We start from the raw sequence: 16,226 nt of genomic DNA, 5'->3' as shown, positions 1-16,226 counted from the left end.
TGAGCTCTTCTGTGTGTTTCCTGGATTGGGATAGAGACAGGAGAGCGTGCTCAGCCTCCCTCGTGTGGTTGCTTGTATCCAGCAACAGCAGCCGCAGCTGAGAACATCGTCACATCTTTATTAGGCGCTCCTCCGACTGTCTCTTTTTGCCTCTGTTTTCTGGAATGCAGGGATTTCTCTTTGTGGCCCACAAACTCTTTGTGCCAGGATAACCAAGTATGAATTCTCACTGCTCTTTACCCTGCTCAAGAGAAGATGGCTGTACTGTGAGGGCAGGTGGGGGCAGGGACGAGGGTCAGGAGCAAGGGCAGAGTGCTTTCTTTGTTACTCAATGGAAGGGCTGTGCTTTCTGCAGGTGGATTTGCCATAGTGCTTCTTGACATGTGGAAATCAGACCCTCTAGCCGGGAAGGATATAGAGCAGGCCTGTGTTTCTTGGTGACGCGCGTACACCCTGGTGCAAGGGGGATCGCTCCACCTCACCTGCACACCGTCAGGAGAAATTGGGCTATAGATGTCGGTCGAACTAATACATAATCAAGAGTTGACAGGAATTTGGAGACATATTCATTACATTCCCGAGAGCCCATGAGCATGCAGTCCCTCCCCCCCTTGCGCGTGCATAGTAGGGCGTGATGATGAAGGCTCATAGTCTTCCTCGCTGCAAACTTCTGACCCCGAGGAGGGGGGGCAGCCCCCGAACCGCTTTCAGCTTGCCCTGGACACATCCAATCACCTCCCTGCCAAATCATTCCCAGCTGCTCTCCAGTCCTAATCTTTACGGCCTTCATCCTCCCTCTTATTCCAGACCTAGTGTCTGTGAAAGCGCTTGGAATGCAGGCTCCTCTTCTCACTCTTCAATACCCCTCCGATGGGACGCAGCACCACACAGCGCTGAGTCACACCGAGACACTGAGGAGTGAGTGAGCAGAGCGGAAGGAATGGCGAAAACGTGGGTCTGAGCGGGGGGACTGAGCGGCTCGAGGAGTGCTCGAAATCCCGTGGCAATGAAGAACGACACTCTCCCACACCCACACCCCCCCACGCGTCTCCCTGGGCGCCATCGGCCCGCCCGCACCCGGCCCGCGGACCGCCCCGCAGAGGGAACCGTCCCGGGCGGTACCTGGGCGGTATCCGGGGCCGCTCCCAGCGCCGTGCGATGCACCGCGGCTCCGTCGGGGCCGCCTCTCCTCACCGCCACCCCCCTTCACTTCACTTCACTTCCCTTCGCTTCACTTCACAGGCGGCCGCGGGGGCTGCGAGGGGCGATGCCCGCCGAGCCGAGCCGAGCCGAGCCGAGCCGAGCCGAGCCGAGCCGAGCCGAGCCGAGCCGAGCCGAGCCGAGCCGAGCCGAGCCGAGCCGAGCCGAGCCGAGCCGAGCCGAGCCGAGCCGAGCCGAGCCGAGCCGAGCCGAGCCGAGCCGAGCCGAGCGTGGTCCTGAGAGAGAGCCGCGCCGGGAATGGGGCGCGCACGGCTGCTGTGATTGGCCGCGCTGCCAGCGGCGGCCGCTGATTGGCTGCGGCGGTGCCGGTGGAGGACGGTTGTGGAGGCCCGGCGGGTGTGATGGCGTCCGCCCGGCGTGGCCGCCGTTGCGCTTTGTGCCTTTCCGGCCTGGTCGTGTTGTGTGTGGGCGTTAAAGGCGCCCGAAGCGATTTGGCAGTGAGTGTCGATGTGCTGTTCTGGTAAGTGGTGGGCACAGTGGCAGCCAGCACGGCCGCGGGGCCAACAGATCACCCGTGTGGGCCCAGGCACGGCCTGCTGTGTGTCCCTCCCTCGTCCTCCATCCCTTCCGTGCCACCATCCATTCCTTCCCTTGTGCTCTTCTCCATCCCTCCTCCCCATGTCTCCCGACGGGCCCTGGCTTGTCCCGTGGCACCGTGGTCCCAGTGGTGTGAGCGAGGTCCCTTTGGTTGCCCCTCATGTCCCCAAGCTGGGCCGTGCCCCCTGTGTCCCTTCCTGCCGTAGGAACGCCCGCAGCAGCTGGCTGCTGTCCCCAGGCTGTGGTATTTTGCAGACAACAGCTTTTCCCTCCTCGAATTGTTTTACAGCCCCTTATGATCTCTTTTCTCAATGCTAACAGTTGTCACGAGCTCAGTCGTCTAAGAATTTGAGACTGGAGTTCACCTAAGGGGACTGGAGTGAACCTAATGAGGTTGAATGAGGCCCAGTGCAGGGTGCTGCACTTGGGCCGGGGCGGTCCCAGGTACTTGGATAAACTGGGCGAAGAAGCCCTTGAGAGCAGCCGTGTGGAGAAGGACTTGGGGGTCCTGGTGGACGAGAAGCTGGACGTGAGCCAGCAGTGTGCGCTTGCCGCCCAGAAGGCCAACTGTGTTCTGGGCTGCATTACAAAAAGGGTGTCCAGCAGGGAGAGGGAGGGGATTGTCCCACTCTGCTCGGCTCTTGTGAGGCCCCTATGTGAAGCACCGCGTCCAGGCCTGGAGCCCCCAGCACAGGAAGGACGTGGCGCTCTTGGAGCAGGTCCAGAGGAGGGCCACTAAGATGGCCAGAGGGCTGGAGCACCTCTCCTGTGAGGAAAGGTTGAGGGAACTGGGCTTGTTCAGCTTGGAGAAGAGAGGGCTCCGGGGAGACCTAAACCAACGCCTAACCCAAACCCTAACCCTAGCCCAACATCTAAACCAACACCTAATCCTAAACCTAAGGCAATCCCTAATCCTAAACCTAAGCCAACAGCTAACCCTAACCCATCCCCTAACCCAATCCATAGCCCTAAGCTTAAGCCTAACCCTAAGCCAAACCCTAGCCCTAACCATAGCCCTAACTCCAGCACTAACCGTAATGGTAAACTTAATGATAATCCTAACCCTAACACAAACCCTTCTTTCCGGAGCTGGGGAAACCGACTCCAGAAATGCCATCTGAGGGAACAGACATCCTGGCAGATAGAACAAACCAGGTGTGAGCACTGTCTTTCCAAAGTTACACTGAAGCCGTTGGAGGACAGGTCGGACCTCAGGCCTTCCCGCGGCACCAACTACTGACGGCGGATTTGCTCACAGATCCTTCACAGCTGTTTCAAAGAACCATTCTGTGATTCCTATGATCTTCCAGGACCGTTCCAAGCCACACCATCCTGTGGTTCTATCATCTTCCAGGACTCTTGCAACACAAACCATTCTATGGTTCTGTGATCACTAAGGAACCTCCCAAGCCACGCCGTCCTGCAGTTCTATGATCTTCCAGGACCCTTCCAACACGGACCATCCTATGGTTCTATGATCTTCCAGGACCCTCCTGTGCGGGTGATATCACCATGACGTGATGACCTCACAGATGCCCTGGGGTGGGGCAGGGGCAGTGGGTCAGCGCGGAACCTGCTGGCCCCATTCTGCGGGTGGTGCTGGTCCAGCGAGGAGCTGTGCGAGTGGTGCAGTAATGCGGGCCCAGTGTGTCAGCAGAAGATTAAGGGCGGTGTGGCGTGCGAAGCTGGTGGAGGAGGAGCTGCTGGTGAGCTCTGGGTGCACAGACACAGAAGGGCCGGCGGGGGGAGCTGCCGGCTGGAGGCAGCAGAGGGCCGGGCACCTCCGGTGGGATGCAGAGCTGCCGGCAGCACCTCGGTGCCAACGCTGCTCCTCTCCCTTCACACAGGCTCATGCGGCCGTGGAGAAGTGCAAGGCCGTGGCCAGGGAATCCTTGATGAAGGTGAGCAGATGTCCCCTCGTGTAGGTCTGCATCTCCAGCCCTGTGGGCACTGGTTACCCCGACGGAGGGGGCAGGAGGGGATGGCGGCATGGAGCTGCCGTCAGACGGAGCTCCGTGGGAGTGCTGCTGCCCTGATGGCTGCTCCTCTTCTTCTTTCCCACAGGATGCCCAGAAATTACGGGCAGAAAGAACAGCTGCCAGGAAAGAGAAGCTGAAGCAGGTAGGGGGGAGCGGGGGCTCGTCCTCAGAGCTCAGCGTCCTCACAGCTTTGGCTCTGTGGGAGGACCTCGGTCCCCGTCCCTCGGGTCCATGGGGCCCGGCGCAGCCGCCCCACATGGCACACCCTTTGTCTTTGCAGGAGAAGCAGCTCGTTGCCCAGCTGGAAGAGCAGCTGCAGGCTGAGACAGAGGAGATGGAGGTAGCGTGGAGGGGACGAGGGGATGGGGGCTGCCCGCCCCCGCGTGGGGACCTGGAGGACGTCTGCAGCAGGCACGGGCACTCACGCTTTTGTCTGCCAGGTGCTGCGCCAGGAAAAACAGCACCTGCAAGAGGAGCGGGAGGAGCTGGAGCTGGAGGGTGCCTGGTGAGTGGGACTGGGCCTCTGCAGCACCCGGGGCAGCAACGGGACTGCAGTGCTGCTGGGCTTGGGGCTTGGGTTTCAGTTGGGCACATGGTGTGACAGAGCAGCCCGACCCCAGCCCGGGGGTGGGCACGCACTGCTGGGGAGCCTGCGTGCTGACAGAGGCCGGCACCCTCCAAGCAGGCCTTGTTCCCTACAGGCAGCAGCATCAGCTGGAGCTGGAGGCAGCCCACGTGCCTGGGGCTGTGCTGCCGAAGCTGGTGGAGGCAGAGCTGGTAAGGGGCAGAGCCCAGCGCACCCTCACCCTGTCCGACAAGGTTCTCCTCGGGGACAGGGCTCCCTGCAGTGCTGGGGCTGCCACTGTCCTGCACGAGCTCCGGCTGTGCAGCAGGGCCTGACCAGCACCCCTGCCCCTGTCTTCACCTACAGGAGAAGAAGGAGCAGGCGAGGAGACGAGGGCTCGCCTTCTGGATGAAGTGAGTATCCCCTCATTGCCCTGTGCCCAGCCAGCAGCAGCCGGGCTCCAGGCAGTGGGCTGATGGCCTGGACCCCGCTGCAGCCGGCGGGGCTCCCGGGCGGCCCCTTTGGTGCTGTGTGGGGCTGTGCTGCCGTGGGGTCGGAACGCCTCATTCCCAGCCCGGCCGTCTTTTGCCCCCCAGGACAATCTGCCTCATCTTCGTCAGCCTCCTGCTGCTGCTCGTTGCTGTGCTGGGCTCTGCAGTGCTGTACGCCCAGCACTATGACCAGGAGCTGTTGTATCGGCTCCTGCTGCGAGTGCTGCCCCAGGCAATGTACGCTTCCCCGGCGTACTTTGCGAGCAGGAGCCTGCGTGTCGTCTGTGATGGGCTGCTGCCCATCTGACCGCCCCTCTCAGTCCCCCCTCCCAGCTCGGGGCTGCGCGGTGGGGCGCGGGGAGAGAGCTCTGTCCCCACGGAAGGGGCCTCTCCTGTGCTCCTGCCCCCAGGGGCGCACAGGCACAGCTGTGGGGCAGTGCCGGCAGGCGGCTGAGTGCTGGGACTTTGGACTTACAAATAAGTTGGTACTGTCGTCGTCAACTGAACACCACCACCTCCGACGACCCATCAGACTGAAGATGTGCACCTGACGCCAGGACGTGGCTTCTTGGATTCTTTGAGTCTTCGTAGCAGCCATTTCCTTCAGCTGGTTACCTGTAAGGCTTATGAATTGTAATTAGCCCATTAGGCAATGTTACCTCCAGTGGGCTGTTGTCAGTTGTTAAGAATGCTGTCAATAAATGGATGTGTATTAATCCTCTGAGTTTGGATGACTCCATTGCGGCAGTGACCCTTTGCTGACCAGGGGAGGCGCGACTCGGGAGATGGAAAAAGATTCACCCCCTCAAAATGCACTGAGTGGGACGAGACAGAGATTGATATGTATACGTCATAAAATATTTTACAAACGGGCAACAAACCCGAAAACAAGTGGGACATCAGACCTCGTTTTTGTGAAAGGAATGTGTCAGCGTCTGGAAAAGACCAGCAAGGACTGATGGGGGTGAATAGAGACCAATAGGAATCAGTAGAAACCAATTGGAATGCACCCCTGTGTGCCTCGAGGCCAGTGCTGGCCTCTCAGGGTGGGGCTGTGTCTTCAGACCCTGAGTCCTGTGCTGAGCTCTCTAACTGTGGTAGTGGCTTGAACTCCCCGGATTGGTTCCAGCCTGTCAGGCTGTGGCTTCAGGCCCTGGGGCCGGTGCTGGCCTCTCTAGCAGTGGCTTCAGGCCCCAGGGCACGTGCTGGCCCTTTGGGCTGTGGCTTTAGGCCCTGGAGCTGGTGCTGGCCTCTCGATGCCGTGACTCTGGCTTTAGGCCCAGGGCTGGTGCTGGCCTCTCAGGCTGGGGATGAGTCTTCAGGATGCAGCGCCAGTGCAGGCCTGCCTGCCTGTGGCTTCAGGCCCCGGGGTCTGTTTAGGCATCTCGGGCTGTGGCTTTAGGCGCTGGGGTCGGTGCTGGCCTCTCTTGTGATGGCTTTAGGTCACAGGGCCCTCATGCCTCTCTGGCTGAGGCTTTAGGCCCCGGGGCTGTGCTGGCCACTCAGGCGCTGCCTTTAGGCCCTAGAGCTTGTGCCGGCCTAGAACAAGGTGCATTTTAAAATTGGTCATGGAAGGAAATGAAAGCAAGAGAGCACTGAGCTCTTCTGTGTGTTTCCTGGATTGGGATGGAGACAGGAGAGCGTGCTCAGCCTCCCTCGTGTGGTTGCTTGTATCCAGCAACAGCAGCCGCAGCTGAGAACATCGTCACATCTTTATTAGGCGCTCCTCCGTCTGTCTCTTTTTGCCTCTGTTTTCTGGAATGCAGGGCATTTCTCTTTGTGGCCCACAAACTCTTTGTGCCAGGATAACCAAGTATGAATTCTCACTGCTCTTTACCCTGCTCAAGAGAAGATGGCTGTACTGTGAGGGCAGGTGGGGGCAGGGACGAGGGTCAGGAGCAAGGGCAGAGTGCTTTCTTTGTTACTCAATGGAAGGGCTGTGCTTTCTGCAGGTGGATTTGCCATAGTGCTTCTTGACATGTGGAAATCAGACCCTCTAGCCGGGAAGGATATAGAGCAGGCCTGTGTTTCTTGGTGACGCGCGTACACCCTGGTGCAAGGGGGATCGCTCCACCTCACCTGCACACCGTCAGGAGAAATTGGGCTATAGATATCGGTCGAACTAATACATAATCAAGAGTTGACAGGAATTTGGAGACATATTCATTACATTCCCGAGAGCCCATGAGCATGCAGTCCCTCCCCCCCTTGCGCGTGCATAGTAGGGCGTGATGATGAAGGCTCATAGTCTTCCTCGCTGCAAACTTCTGACCCCGAGGAGGGGGGGCAGCCCCCGAACCGCTTTCAGCTTGCCCTGGACACATCCAATCACCTCCCTGCCAAATCATTCCCAGCTGCTCTCCAGTCCTAATCTTTACGGCCTTCATCCTCCCTCTTATTCCAGACCTAGTGTCTGTGAAAGCGCTTGGAATGCAGGCTCCTCTTCTCACTCTTCAATACCCCTCCGATGGGACGCAGCACCACACAGCGCTGAGTCACACCGAGACACTGAGGAGTGAGTGAGCAGAGCGGAAGGAATGGCGAAAACGTGGGTCTGAGCGGGGGGACTGAGCGGCTCGAGGAGTGCTCGAAATCCCGTGGCAATGAAGAACGACACTCTCCCACACCCACACCCCCCCACGCGTCTCCCTGGGCGCCATCGGCCCGCCCGCACCCGGCCCGCGGACCGCCCCGCAGAGGGAACCGTCCCGGGCGGTACCTGGGCGGTATCCGGGGCCGCTCCCAGCGCCGTGCGATGCACCGCGGCTCCGTCGGGGCCGCCTCTCCTCACCGCCACCCCCCTTCACTTCACTTCACTTCCCTTCGCTTCACTTCACAGGCGGCCGCGGGGGCTGCGAGGGGCGATGCCCGCCGAGCCGAGCCGAGCCGAGCCGAGCCGAGCCGAGCCGAGCCGAGCCGAGCCGAGCCGAGCCGAGCCGAGCCGAGCCGAGCCGAGCCGAGCCGAGCCGAGCCGAGCCGAGCCGAGCCGAGCCGAGCCGAGCCGAGCCGAGCCGAGCCGAGCCGAGCCGAGCCGAGCCGAGCCGAGCCGAGCGTGGTCCTGAGAGAGAGCCGCGCCGGGAATGGGGCGCGCACGGCTGCTGTGATTGGCCGCGCTGCCAGCGGCGGCCGCTGATTGGCTGCGGCGGTGCCGGTGGAGGACGGTTGTGGAGGCCCGGCGGGCGTGATGGCGTCCGCCCGGCGTGGCCGCCGTTGCGCTTTGTGCCTTTCCGGCCTGGTCGTGTTGTGTGTGGGCGTTAAAGGCGCCCGAAGCGATTTGGCAGTGAGTGTCGATGTGCTGTTCTGGTAAGTGGTGGGCACAGTGGCAGCCAGCACGGCCGCGGGGCCAACAGATCACCCGTGTGGGCCCAGGCACGGCCTGCTGTGTGTCCCTCCCTCGTCCTCCATCCCTTCCGTGCCACCATCCATTCCTTCCCTTGTGCTCTTCTCCATCCCTCCTCCCCATGTCTCCCGACGGGCCCTGGCTTGTCCCGTGGCACCGTGGTCCCAGTGGTGTGAGCGAGGTCCCTTTGGTTGCCCCTCATGTCCCCAAGCTGGGCCGTGCCCCCTGTGTCCCTTCCTGCCGTAGGAACGCCCGCAGCAGCTGGCTGCTGTCCCCAGGCTGTGGTATTTTGCAGACAACAGCTTTTCCCTCCTCGAATTGTTTTACAGCCCCTTATGATCTCTTTTCTCAATGCTAACAGTTGTCACGAGCTCAGTCGTCTAAGAATTTGAGACTGGAGTTCACCTAAGGGGACTGGAGTGAACCTAATGAGGTTGAATGAGGCCCAGTGCAGGGTGCTGCACTTGGGCCGGGGCGGTCCCAGGTACTTGGATAAACTGGGCGAAGAAGCCCTTGAGAGCAGCCGTGTGGAGAAGGACTTGGGGGTCCTGGTGGACTGAGAAGCTGGACGTGAGCCAGCAGTGTGCGCTTGCCGCCCAGAAGGCCAACTGTGTTCTGGGCTGCATTACAAAAAGGGTGTCCAGCAGGGAGAGGGAGGGGATTGTCCCGCTCTGCTCGGCTCTTGTGAGGCCCCATGTGAAGCACCGCGTCCAGGCCTGGAGCCCCCAGCACAGGAAGGACGTGGCGCTCTTGGAGCAGGTCCAGAGGAGGGCCACTAAGATGGCCAGAGGGCTGGAGCACCTCTCCTGTGAGGAAAGGTTGAGGGAACTGGGCTTGTTCAGCTTGGAGAAGAGAGGGCTCCGGGGAGACCTAAACCAACGCCTAACCCAAACCCTAACCCTAGCCCAACATCTAAACCAACACCTAATCCTAAACCTAAGGCAATCCCTAATCCTAAACCTAAGCCAACAGCTAACCCTAACCCAATCCATAGCCCTAAGCTTAAGCCTAACCCTAAGCCAAACCCTAGCCCTAACCATAGCCCCAACTCCAGCACTAACCGTAATGGTAAACTTAATGATAATCCTAACCCTAACACAAACCCTTCTTTCCGGAGCTGGGGAAACCGACTCCAGAAATGCCATCTGAGGGAACAGACGTCCTGGCAGATAGAACAAACCAGGTGTGAGCACTGTCTTTCCAAAGTTACGCTGAAGCCGTTGGAGGACAGGTCGGACCTCAGGCCTTCCCGCGGCACCAACTACTGACGGCGGATTTGCTCACAGATCCTTCACAGCTGTTTCAAAGAACCATTCTGTGATTCTATGATCTTCCAGGACCGTTCCAAGCCACACCATCCTGTGGTTCTATCATCTTCCAGGACTCTTGCAACACAAACCATTCTATGGTTCTGTGATCACTAAGGAACCTCCCAAGCCACGCCGTCCTGCAGTTCTATGATCTTCCAGGACCCTTCCAACACGGACCATCCTATGGTTCTATGATCTTCCAGGACCCTCCTGTGCGGGTGATATCACCATGACGTGATGACCTCACAGATGCCCTGGGGTGGGGCAGGGGCAGTGGGTCAGCGCGGAACCTGCTGGCCCCATTCTGCGGGTGGTGCTGGTCCAGCGAGGAGCTGTGCGAGTGGTGCAGTAATGCGGGCCCAGTGTGTCAGCAGAAGATTAAGGGCGGTGTGGCGTGCGAAGCTGGTGGAGGAGGAGCTGCTGGTGAGCTCTGGGTGCACAGACACAGAAGGGCCGGCGGGGGGAGCTGCCGGCTGGAGGCAGCAGAGGGCCGGGCACCTCCGGTGGGATGCAGAGCTGCCGGCAGCACCTCGGTGCCAACGCTGCTCCTCTCCCTTCACACAGGCTCATGCGGCCGTGGAGAAGTGCAAGGCCGTGGCCAGGGAATCCTTGATGAAGGTGAGCAGATGTCCCCTCGTGTAGGTCTGCATCTCCAGCCCTGTGGGCACTGGTTACCCCGACGGAGGGGGCAGGAGGGGATGGCGGCATGGAGCTGCCGTCAGACGGAGCTCCGTGGGAGTGCTGCTGCCCTGATGGCTGCTCCTCTTCTTCTTTCCCACAGGATGCCCAGAAATTACGGGCAGAAAGAACAGCTGCCAGGAAAGAGAAGCTGAAGCAGGTAGGGGGGAGCGGGGGCTCGTCCTCAGAGCTCAGCGTCCTCACAGCTTTGGCTCTGTGGGAGGACCTCGGTCCCCGTCCCTCGGGTCCATGGGGCCCGGCGCAGCCGCCCCACATGGCACACCCTTTGTCTTTGCAGGAGAAGCAGCTCGTTGCCCAGCTGGAACAGCAGCTGCAGGCTGAGACAGAGGAGATGGAGGTAGCGTGGAGGGGCGAGGGGATGGGGGCTGCCCGCCCCCGCGTGGGGACCTGGAGGACGTCTGCAGCGGGCACGGGCACTCACGCTTTTGTCTGCCAGGTGCTGCGCCAGGAAAAACAGCGCCTGCAAGAGGAGCGGGAGGAGCTGGAGCTGGAGGGTGCCTGGTGAGTGGGACTGGGCCTCTGCAGCACCCGGGGCAGCAACGGGACTGCAGTGCTGCTGGGCTTGGGGCTTGGGTTTCAGTTGGGCACATGGTGTGACAGAGCAGCCCGACCCCAGCCCGGGGGGTCGGGGGGTGGGCACGCACTGCTGGGGAGCCCGCGTGCTGACAGAGGCCGGCACCCTCCAAGCAGGCCTTGTTCCCTACAGGCAGCAGCATCAGCTGGAGCTGGAGGCAGCCCACGTGCCTGGGGCTGTGCTGCCGAAGCTGGTGGAGGCAGAGCTGGTAAGGGGCAGAGCCCAGCGCACCCTCACCCTGTCCGACAAGGTTCTCCTCGGGGACAGGGCTCCCTGCAGTGCTGGGGCTGCCACTGTCCTGCACGAGCCCCGGCTGTGCAGCAGGGCCTGACCAGCACCCCTGCCCCGTCTTCACCTACAGGAGAAGAAGGAGCAGGCGAGGAGACGAGGGCTCGCCTTCTGGATGAAGTGAGTATCCCCTCATTGCCCTGTGCCCAGCCAGCAGCAGCCGGGCTCCAGGCAGTGGGCTGATGGCCTCGACCCCGCTGCAGCCGGCGGGGCTCCCGGGCGGCCCCTTTGGTGCTGTGTGGGGCTGTGCTGCCGTGGGGTCGGAACGCCTCATTCCCAGCCCGGCCGTCTTTTGCCCCCCAGGACAATCTGCCTCATCTTCGTCAGCCTCCAGCTGCTGCTCGTTGCCGTGCTGGGCTCTGCAGTGCTGTACGCCCAGCACTATGACCAGGAGCTGTTGTATCGGCTCCTGCTGCAAGTGCTGCCCCAGGCAATGTACGCTTCCCCGGCGTACTTTGCGAGCAGGAGCCTGCGTGTGGTCTGTGATGGGCTGCTGCCCATCTGACCGCCCCTCTCAGTCCCCCCTCCCAGCTCGGGGCTGCGCAGTGGTGGGGCGCGGGGAGAGAGCTCTGTCCCCACGGAAGGGGCCTCTCCTGTGCTCCTGCCCCCAGGGGCGCACAGGCACAGCTGTGGGGCAGTGCTGGCAGGCGGCTGAGTGCCACCACTTTGGACGTACAAATACGTTTGTTCTGTCGTCGTCAACTGAACACCACCACCTCCGACGACCCATCAGACTGAAGATGTGCACCTGACGCCAGGACGTGGCTTCTTGGATTCTTTGAGACTTCGTAGCAGCCATTTCCTACGACTGGTTACCTATAAGGCTTATGAATTGTAATTCGCCCATTAGGCAATGTTACCTCCAATGGGCTGTTGTCAGTTGTTAAGAATGCTGTCAATAAATGGATGTGTATTAATCCTCTGAGTTTGGATGACTCCATTGCGGCAGTGACCCTTTGCTGACCAGGGGAGGCGCGACTCAGGAGATGGAAAAAGATTCACCCCCTCAAAATGCACTGAGTGGGACGAGACATAGATTGATATGTATACGTCATAAAATATTTTACCAACGGGCAACAAACCCGAAAACGAGTGGGACATCAGACCTGGTTTTTGTGAAAGGAATGCGTCAGCGTCCAGAAAAGACCAGCAAGGACTGATGGGGGTGAATAGAGACCAATAGGAATCAGTAGAAACCAATTGGAATGCACCCCTGTGTGCCTCGAGGCCAGTGCTGGCCTCTCAGGGTGGGGCTGTGTCTTCAGACCCTGAGTCCTGTGCTGAGCTCTCTAACTGTGGTAGTGGCTTGAACTCCCCGGATTGGTTCCAGCCTGTCAGGCTGTGGCTTCAGGCCCTGGGGCCGGTGCTGGCCTCTCTAGCAGTGGCTTCAGGCCCCAGGGCACGTGCTGGCCCTTTGGGCTGTGGCTTTAGGCCCTGGAGCTGGTGCTGGCCTCTCGATGCCGTGACTCTGGCTTTAGGCCCAGGGCTGGTGCTGGCCTCTCAGGCTGGGGATGAGTCTTCAGGATGCAGCGCCAGTGCAGGCCTGCCTGCCTGTGGCTTCAGGCCCCGGGGTCTGTTTAGGCATCTCGGGCTGTGGCTTTAGGCGCTGGGGTCGGTGCTGGCCTCTCTTGTGATGGCTTTAGGTCACAGGGCCCTCATGCCTCTCTGGCTGAGGCTTTAGGCCCCGGGGCTGTGCTGGCCACTCAGGCGCTGCCTTTAGGCCCTAGAGCTTGTGCCGGCCTAGAACAAGGTGCATTTTAAAATTGGTCATGGAAGGAAATGAAAGCAAGAGAGCACTGAGCTCTTCTGTGTGTTTCCTGGATTGGGATAGAGACAGGAGAGCGTGCTCAGCCTCCCTCGTGTGGTTGCTTGTATCCAGCAACAGCAGCCGCAGCTGAGAACATCGTCACATCTTTATTAGGTGCTCCTCCGACTGTCTCTTTTTGCCTCTGTTTTCTGGAATGCAGGGATTTCTCTTTGTGGCCCACAAACACTGCCAGGATAACCAAGTATGAATTCTCACTGCTCTTTACCCTGCTCAAGAGAAGGTGGCTGTACTGTGAGGGCAGGTGGGGGCAGGGACGAGGGTCAGGAGCAAGGGCAGAGTGCTTGGAGGTCTTTTCCCTCGTGCCTTGAGATCGCTTGCTGCGGTTCTGGCCAGGCCGGACCGAAGCAGCTGCTCTCGACGAGTGAGTGTTGAATGCTAGATGTTCAGCGCTCGGTTGCTCAGGGCAGCTCCTCCACAGGTCGTGTTTCCAGGCCTCTGGCCTTCTCCTCCTTGCTTCTGAAATGTTCTTGGTAACCCCACGTTGTTCTTGGAACAATGCTCATGACTGCTGTGCTCAGAAGAGGCACGTGTTGCAGCCCCGAGCCAGGACCCGTGGCTGTGACACAGCCTTTCCCACACACGGCTCTCCGGCCGAGGGGGGGCAGCCATCTCTCTGACTCTCTTTCTCCCTTCCCTACAAGTTGCCCAGCTGCAGTGTTTTGCTCCTAAGCTATGCCAGCGCCTCCCAGAAAACCCTTCTCTTCCCACCAGGGATCTAAAGGAGCAGAGAGTTGGAAGGAAACTCTTGGGCCTCACGCATAGCTACGCCTTTCAAACGCTGCCTATTCGTGGGCTTTGGTGTGCTCTGCGTGCCACCAGAAGAGAGCGTGACACTGGAAAATGAGGAGCTCGAGATCCCAAGGCTCCAAGGAGTGTAGCCACCTTGTCTGTCAGAGCCAAGGGGTCTTGGAAGGAAGAGTCCCCATTGTCCCTCTACCTCTGCTTTTCTTCAAAGAGACGGCACTGTCTCGCTCCCATTATCAGAGCGAGAGGAGGTTCTTTTATTCTATGTACACCTGACAGAGAGCTTAAGACACCACGGGTTAAATGTTAGCCCGTCCAGTTTATTACAAACCCAAGTTGTTTAGGGAGATGGGGAAGGGAAGACGGGCGATAGAAAATATAGCAAATAAAAGCAAGCCGTCTTTGTAGGAAGCAAGAGAGAGACAGTCACCACCACAGGTCCAGCGTGGTTCGTAGCTCAGACGTCGATCTACAGTAGTGATGGGTCATCAGGGGTCGTTGTTCAGTTGACGACAACGGTCAGCTCTCTTTGGAGTGGTGGCTTGTGGCTTTGGGATCTCAGCAGAAACTCCTTTGTCCCCATCTCCCGCGCCTTGCCAGCAGATAGGAGGGAGCAGGGAGGTGCCCACCTGCATCCTGTTTTTTGCAGGATACGATGGCGTTGTTCCCTCAGTTCTCCTATACCAAGCTGGAGTTTTTGGTCACAGCCCACACCTTCCTCAAGTAAACACTCCTCAGCACTCTTTTCCAAAGGCAAACAGCTGCAAAGAAATGCTTTCAAATGTAAAATTGTCCACCAAGTGATGCTGATTGCCACACCCACCTGTCATCTCCTAGCCAAGTCAGAGTCTTATGGCAAGAAGTGCCTCCGAAAGCAAACTTGGAGCCAAAACCAAAGAAGGGTGCAGACAGGCCCCCAGGAATGGCACAGAGAGGAATCGCACACCTGTTTGGCAGCCTCAGGTGGAGCTCTGCTTCTCCTGGGCACCCCATGCCCTGGTCAGAGTGGACAGGACATCCCCCGCCTGTGGAGCCCCGCTTTGGTCTTTGGTGGCTGACTCTGCAGAGATCTGGTCCTCCTGTGCATCAGTGGCACCGCAGCAGAGGCGCTGTAGGTGCGCTCCTCGGGCAGGCTGGTCTCAGAGCTCGAGGACCATAGGGCTGCCAGTGGTGTTTGTTGCAGGGCTGGGGCTCCACGGTGCTTTCTGAGCTTGGCCTGTGCCTTTTGCGGCACTCCTCCTCCAGCGGGGGCTTTCACCGCGCCGCGTTCTTCTTCTTTGCCACTTGGAGGTTGCGCTGCCTCTGCTGGAGCCATCTCTGCCGCCTTGCTTTTGGTAGAGCATTTTCCCTTCTTTTTTTTCTGAGGCTGCTTTTTGGCAGAAGACGCCCCCGGGACCGCTGGCAGCTGACTGAAAGGACACAGCGGGAGGGGTCTGCCTGAGTGGGTGATGGCTTTGGGGCCGTATAATGCAACCCCGAGCCAGGACCCTGGGCTGCAACGCAGCCTTCCCCACGTGCAGCTCTCGGGGCGCGCTGGCGCTCTCTTGAGGGCTGGAGAGGGGCCAGCCGTGTGAAATGGGGGCTCCCGGCAGCCCCATCCCACCCCTCCACGTGCTGCATTCAGCACTGCTGGCCGGCCCTGAACAGTGACTGCCTGGGCTTGGGGAATGGGCCCTTGCCGGCTCAGGGAAACACCCCGTGCAGATCCCAACCCTGAGCCTGCAGTCTCACCTGGCCTTCTTCTTGACATCGCTTGTTTCCTTCTCAGGCTGTTTTTTCACTAGAAAGGTAACGCGGATCCAGCTGGGGAGGGGTGGCAATTCAGGAAGTTCCTCTGGAATTGGGAAGGAGAGATCTCGTCAGAGGGGGATGACTGTGAACCTGCTGGCCCGGTGACACACAGGCCTGTCCCAAAGCACCCGAGAGGGCCGCTCTGCTCCCCTCGCAGATGCGATCCCCAGAGACCGCGGGCCCTCTGTGCCTTGATCCCAGCTCCTCCTCTCCGGGGCGCAGCTCTGTTTTGGGGCTGCCTGAGTGGCATTTGCTTTGGGAAAGAGGACCTGGGTGGTGCGAGTGAGGTGGCAGTCTCTTTTGGGAGCTCGTTTCCTGGGAGGAGGACTGGGCCTAGGACCCCCCCAGCTCTTGCCATAGCCAGGGATGGGGGCACTGTGGGAACATCGCACCCAGCGTCTTAGACTTCATGAGGACAACGTGTGGTCAGGAGGAGAGGCAGTGCCGAGCTGGCGTGAATGGTTTCACAAGTCAGAGCCTTTGGATGATCGTGGGCTGGGGATTTTCCCATCGCACGTTGGATGCGTGTAGGATGGAGAGGAGCTGGCAGCTGCTTTACCTTTCTTGCCCTGGTCAAGAGGTGGCAATGGGACATGGCAGGCCTTGCGGGCTGTCCTGGGTGGTGGTTTGGGTACAAACTCCCGTCGAAACCTGTACAAAAGGAGAAGACACGGTGTGAGCCACGGCTCCAGCTGCCCTTTCTGCTCGCTGGGATCACCTGCTCACAGGCAGACGGTCACATCACCTATTTTTGCCTGGGTTCCCATGGCAGGACGCCCATGGTCACAAGGAGCAAACGTTGCTGCAGGAGAGCTGAGCAGCTGCATCAAGCAGGGGCTGCAGCCACAAACATACTCAC

The 16,226-nt window shown here is 59.8% G+C and overlaps 3 protein-coding genes across 10 annotated transcripts; 2 read left to right on the top strand and 1 right to left on the bottom strand.

The window, feature by feature from the left end:
• The first annotated feature begins 1,538 nt into the window (after positions 1 to 1,538).
• LOC112531395 lies at positions 1,539 to 5,509 on the top strand. Of its 4 annotated transcripts, none has more exons than XM_040656781.2 (9): positions 1,539 to 1,658; positions 3,113 to 3,464; positions 3,606 to 3,659; positions 3,823 to 3,879; positions 4,018 to 4,077; positions 4,178 to 4,242; positions 4,439 to 4,514; positions 4,669 to 4,715; positions 4,899 to 5,509. In XM_040656781.2, exons 2-9 carry the CDS (start codon positions 3,279 to 3,281, stop codon positions 5,098 to 5,100), a joined length of 747 nt encoding a protein of 248 aa, XP_040512715.1. In that variant the 5' UTR covers positions 1,539 to 1,658; positions 3,113 to 3,278; the 3' UTR covers positions 5,101 to 5,509. The 4 variants fall into 4 exon arrangements, with proteins under 4 accessions (XP_040512715.1, XP_040512714.1, XP_040512712.1 ...); XM_040656780.1 differs by having other exon boundaries at positions 1,539 to 1,681; positions 3,245 to 3,464; XM_040656778.2 differs by having other exon boundaries at positions 1,539 to 1,681.
• A 2,444-nt stretch (positions 5,510 to 7,953) lies between these two features.
• On the top strand, positions 7,954 to 11,684 carry LOC121108697. 5 transcript variants are annotated; one of them, XM_040656776.2, is made up of 9 exons: positions 7,954 to 8,073; positions 9,515 to 9,866; positions 10,008 to 10,061; positions 10,225 to 10,281; positions 10,420 to 10,479; positions 10,579 to 10,643; positions 10,849 to 10,924; positions 11,078 to 11,124; positions 11,308 to 11,684. In XM_040656776.2, the coding sequence occupies exons 2-9, from the start codon at positions 9,681 to 9,683 to the stop codon at positions 11,507 to 11,509; spliced, it is 747 nt and encodes a 248-aa protein (XP_040512710.1). In that variant the 5' UTR covers positions 7,954 to 8,073; positions 9,515 to 9,680; the 3' UTR covers positions 11,510 to 11,684. The 5 variants fall into 5 exon arrangements, with proteins under 5 accessions (XP_040512710.1, XP_040512711.1, XP_040512707.1 ...); XM_040656777.2 differs by having other exon boundaries at positions 7,954 to 8,096; positions 9,647 to 9,866; XM_040656773.2 differs by having other exon boundaries at positions 7,954 to 8,096.
• A 2,892-nt stretch (positions 11,685 to 14,576) lies between these two features.
• LOC124417569 lies at positions 14,577 to 16,088 on the bottom strand (the record flags this gene model as incomplete). Its single annotated transcript, XM_046906020.1, has 3 exons — positions 14,577 to 14,985; positions 15,308 to 15,410; positions 15,927 to 16,088. Coding segments are annotated over 3 exons (674 nt in total), but the record flags the coding sequence as incomplete, so codon positions are not given.
• Between the last annotated feature and the right edge of the window lie 138 nt (positions 16,089 to 16,226).

Source organism: Gallus gallus, assembly GCF_016699485.2.
Source record: "Gallus gallus isolate bGalGal1 chromosome 32 unlocalized genomic scaffold, bGalGal1.mat.broiler.GRCg7b 32_unloc4, whole genome shotgun sequence".
NCBI classification, from domain to species: Eukaryota; Metazoa; Chordata; class Aves; order Galliformes; family Phasianidae; genus Gallus; species Gallus gallus.
This window is presented reverse-complemented; position numbering and strand designations above follow the sequence as displayed.

What these genes read in the sequence shown, in the direction of transcription:
- LOC121108697 (XM_040656776.2), top strand. Translation starts at nt 9,681, where the DNA reads ATGACCTCACAGATGCCCTGGGGTGGGGCAGGGGCAGTGGGTCAGCGC. An exon ending in TGGTGGAGGAGGAGCTGCTG is followed by an intron (nt 9,867 to 10,007) that starts GTGAGCTCTGGG and finishes CCCTTCACACAG; the next exon opens with GCTCATGCGGCCGTGGAGAA. An exon ending in GGAAAGAGAAGCTGAAGCAG is followed by an intron (nt 10,282 to 10,419) that starts GTAGGGGGGAGC and finishes TTGTCTTTGCAG; the next exon opens with GAGAAGCAGCTCGTTGCCCA.
- LOC112531395 (XM_040656781.2), top strand. Translation starts at nt 3,279, where the DNA reads ATGACCTCACAGATGCCCTGGGGTGGGGCAGGGGCAGTGGGTCAGCGC. An exon ending in TGGTGGAGGAGGAGCTGCTG is followed by an intron (nt 3,465 to 3,605) that starts GTGAGCTCTGGG and finishes CCCTTCACACAG; the next exon opens with GCTCATGCGGCCGTGGAGAA. An exon ending in CCAGGGAATCCTTGATGAAG is followed by an intron (nt 3,660 to 3,822) that starts GTGAGCAGATGT and finishes TCTTTCCCACAG; the next exon opens with GATGCCCAGAAATTACGGGC.